This window comes from Athene cunicularia (assembly GCF_003259725.1).
Source record: "Athene cunicularia isolate RWA chromosome 14 unlocalized genomic scaffold, athCun1 chr14_part1, whole genome shotgun sequence".
NCBI classification, from domain to species: Eukaryota; Metazoa; Chordata; class Aves; order Strigiformes; family Strigidae; genus Athene; species Athene cunicularia.
This window is the reverse complement of record NW_020799118.1, coordinates 70015-72189: the sequence shown is the minus strand read 5'-3', so window position 1 is coordinate 72189 and position 2175 is coordinate 70015. Positions and strand designations below refer to the sequence as shown.

General features: G+C 62.7%; 1 protein-coding gene across 1 annotated transcript in view; it reads left to right on the top strand.

Annotated features, from left to right (window-relative positions):
* LOC113485610 (hemoglobin subunit alpha-D/D'-like) overlaps window positions 1–568 on the top strand; it is a 705-nt gene extending 137 nt beyond the window's left edge. Inside the window, 2 exon segments of the mRNA XM_026858879.1 lie at window positions 58–288; window positions 393–568. Coding sequence (XP_026714680.1) covers window positions 58–288; window positions 393–521 — 360 coding nt within the window. The 3' untranslated portion in view covers window positions 522–568.
* Window positions 569–2175: the final 1607 nt, after the last annotated feature.

The window sequence follows — 2175 nt, the reverse complement described above, 5'->3', positions numbered from 1 at the left end:
GGCAAGCGGGTGGGAGCCCCACGGGGGGCTGGGGGGGGGTGTCCAGCTGAGGGTCACCAGCACTGACCGTCCCGCTCCGGCAGGTTGTTCATCACCTACCCCCAGACCAAGACCTACTTCCCCCACTTCGACCTGACCCGTGGCTCCGACCAGGTCCGCAACCATGGCAAGAAGGTGGTGAACGCCTTGACTAGTGCCGTCAAGAACATGGACAACCTCAGCCAGGCCCTGTCTGAGCTCAGCAACCTCCACGCCTACAACCTGCGTGTCGACCCCGTCAACTTCAAGGCAGGAGGGGGATGTGGGATGTGGGATGTGGGATGAGGGACAGGGACCAGGCTGGGGGTAAGAGGGCCATAACAGCGGTGCTGAGTCCTCTTTTTGCCTTGCAGCTGCTGTCGCAGTGCTTCCAGGTGGTGCTGGCTGTGAACCTGGGCAAGGACTACACCCCTGAGGTGCACGCTGCCTTCGACAAGTTCCTGTCGGCCGTGGCTGCCGTGCTGGCTGAGAAGTACAGATAAGCTGCCACCCGTGCCTGGATGCCATCAATAAAGACTCTTTTGCCACAGCACCGTGTCTGTCTGTGCCGGGGCTGGGGTGGGCTGGAGCCTCATGGTGCTCCTGCTGGAGGGGGGGAAGGAGGGAGCGGCTGGTGAGGCCAGCCATGTACAAGAGGCACCACCGGCCACGGGCACCCTGGGTGCCCCCCGGGCCCTGCCCGCTTCCACCTGCCCCAGCTTGGGATGCGGCTGATGCTGGCAGCGGGACCAGGGGAATGGAGCTCTGGCCATCACCCTGCTGTGCCTGCATCCCTCTGGGGAGCAGGGGGAAGGGTGTGCCAAGCCAAACTTGGTGCTGGCATCCCCTTGAAGGATTCTCTGATGGGGTAGGATGAATCCCTCCAGGGTCCATCTATCACAACGGCTGCTTAGGACTTTACTGAGGATGCTGTAGGAGCCGAGTGCCTGCATGAGCTCCAGAAGCAATCAAACGAGTTCATGGAATGAAAAAAATCCACCAGAGACCATTAAGCACAAACACTGCTCTTGGGCTCAAGCCCCTGAGCCACAAATCCCTGCTGACTGCCAGGGAAGTGCCCCCCCACTTGCCCTGGGCGTCTGGTCCCCTGGCACCTGGGCAGGGTGGGAGCGGGACAGGCAGAGCTGCAGCCCAGCACACACGGCCACTGGTTTCAGGGGGTTGGAGCCTAAATTAAAAATAAATCATTGTCTTCAGGTCACAGGTGATGCGTTGTAAGATAGTAAACTGGCCCTGGGTTTGCCCTGTGCTGTGACACCAGAAGGAGATGAGCATTCGCGAGGGGTGGGAGAGGGTGTATGAGGAGAGCAGTGCCTGCACTGGCCCAGTACAGGCGGCTGCCGGGTGCTGGGCACGCGGGGACCCTGACTGCAGAGATCCAGGGCTAGGATCCCCGGGCCACCGCGGCCCCTGCTCCTGCAGGTGCGCTCATGAACCCACAGCGCTTTCCCTCCGTGCTCAGACACATCCCGGTCTACGTCCCGGCGTTTTCCCTGGGTGCATTTACACCCATTTGTTCTCGTGCCACCAGTTTGAAGGGCTCTTCTGCCTTTGCAGTTTGCTCCCGTACAGGCAGCAGACACACTCCCCCGACAGTTTCCCAGGGCTCTGCTTCCCAGAAGATCAGCCCCTCCATCCTCCCCTCCTTCCCTGCCCTGAAACGGCGCCAGCTCGACCTAATCTCCCCCGAACACAGACGATAAGACCCATCGGCCGTGGAGGAAACACGGGTGTGAACTGTCCCCGGCCTGCCTGCGCCAGCTCTCGAACCTACTCGAAGCACCACAGCCCCCCCCTCCCTCCTCACCCTCCTCGCCTACTCACCCTCCTCATCTTCCTTGCCCCTCTTGCCTTCCTTGCCTTCATCATTTGGGCCACACGGGACTTGCCGTGGGCCACTGTGGCCCTGCACCCCTTCCTTCCCTGGCTGTGAGCTCCTGTCGCCGCAGGCCGGCGCTGATCCCCGTGGCTCTGCCGAGTGTCCCCACTTCCCGGGAGCCGGGGTCACCCCGAACCCCGCGGCGCTGGGGCCAAGCACATCGCACGCACAGGAGAGAGGGATGGGCAGGGAGCTCCGGGGTCTGCGTGCGGAGGGATGCGGGTGCAGTCCGGGGAGCGGGGGGTGAGGCTGTCTCT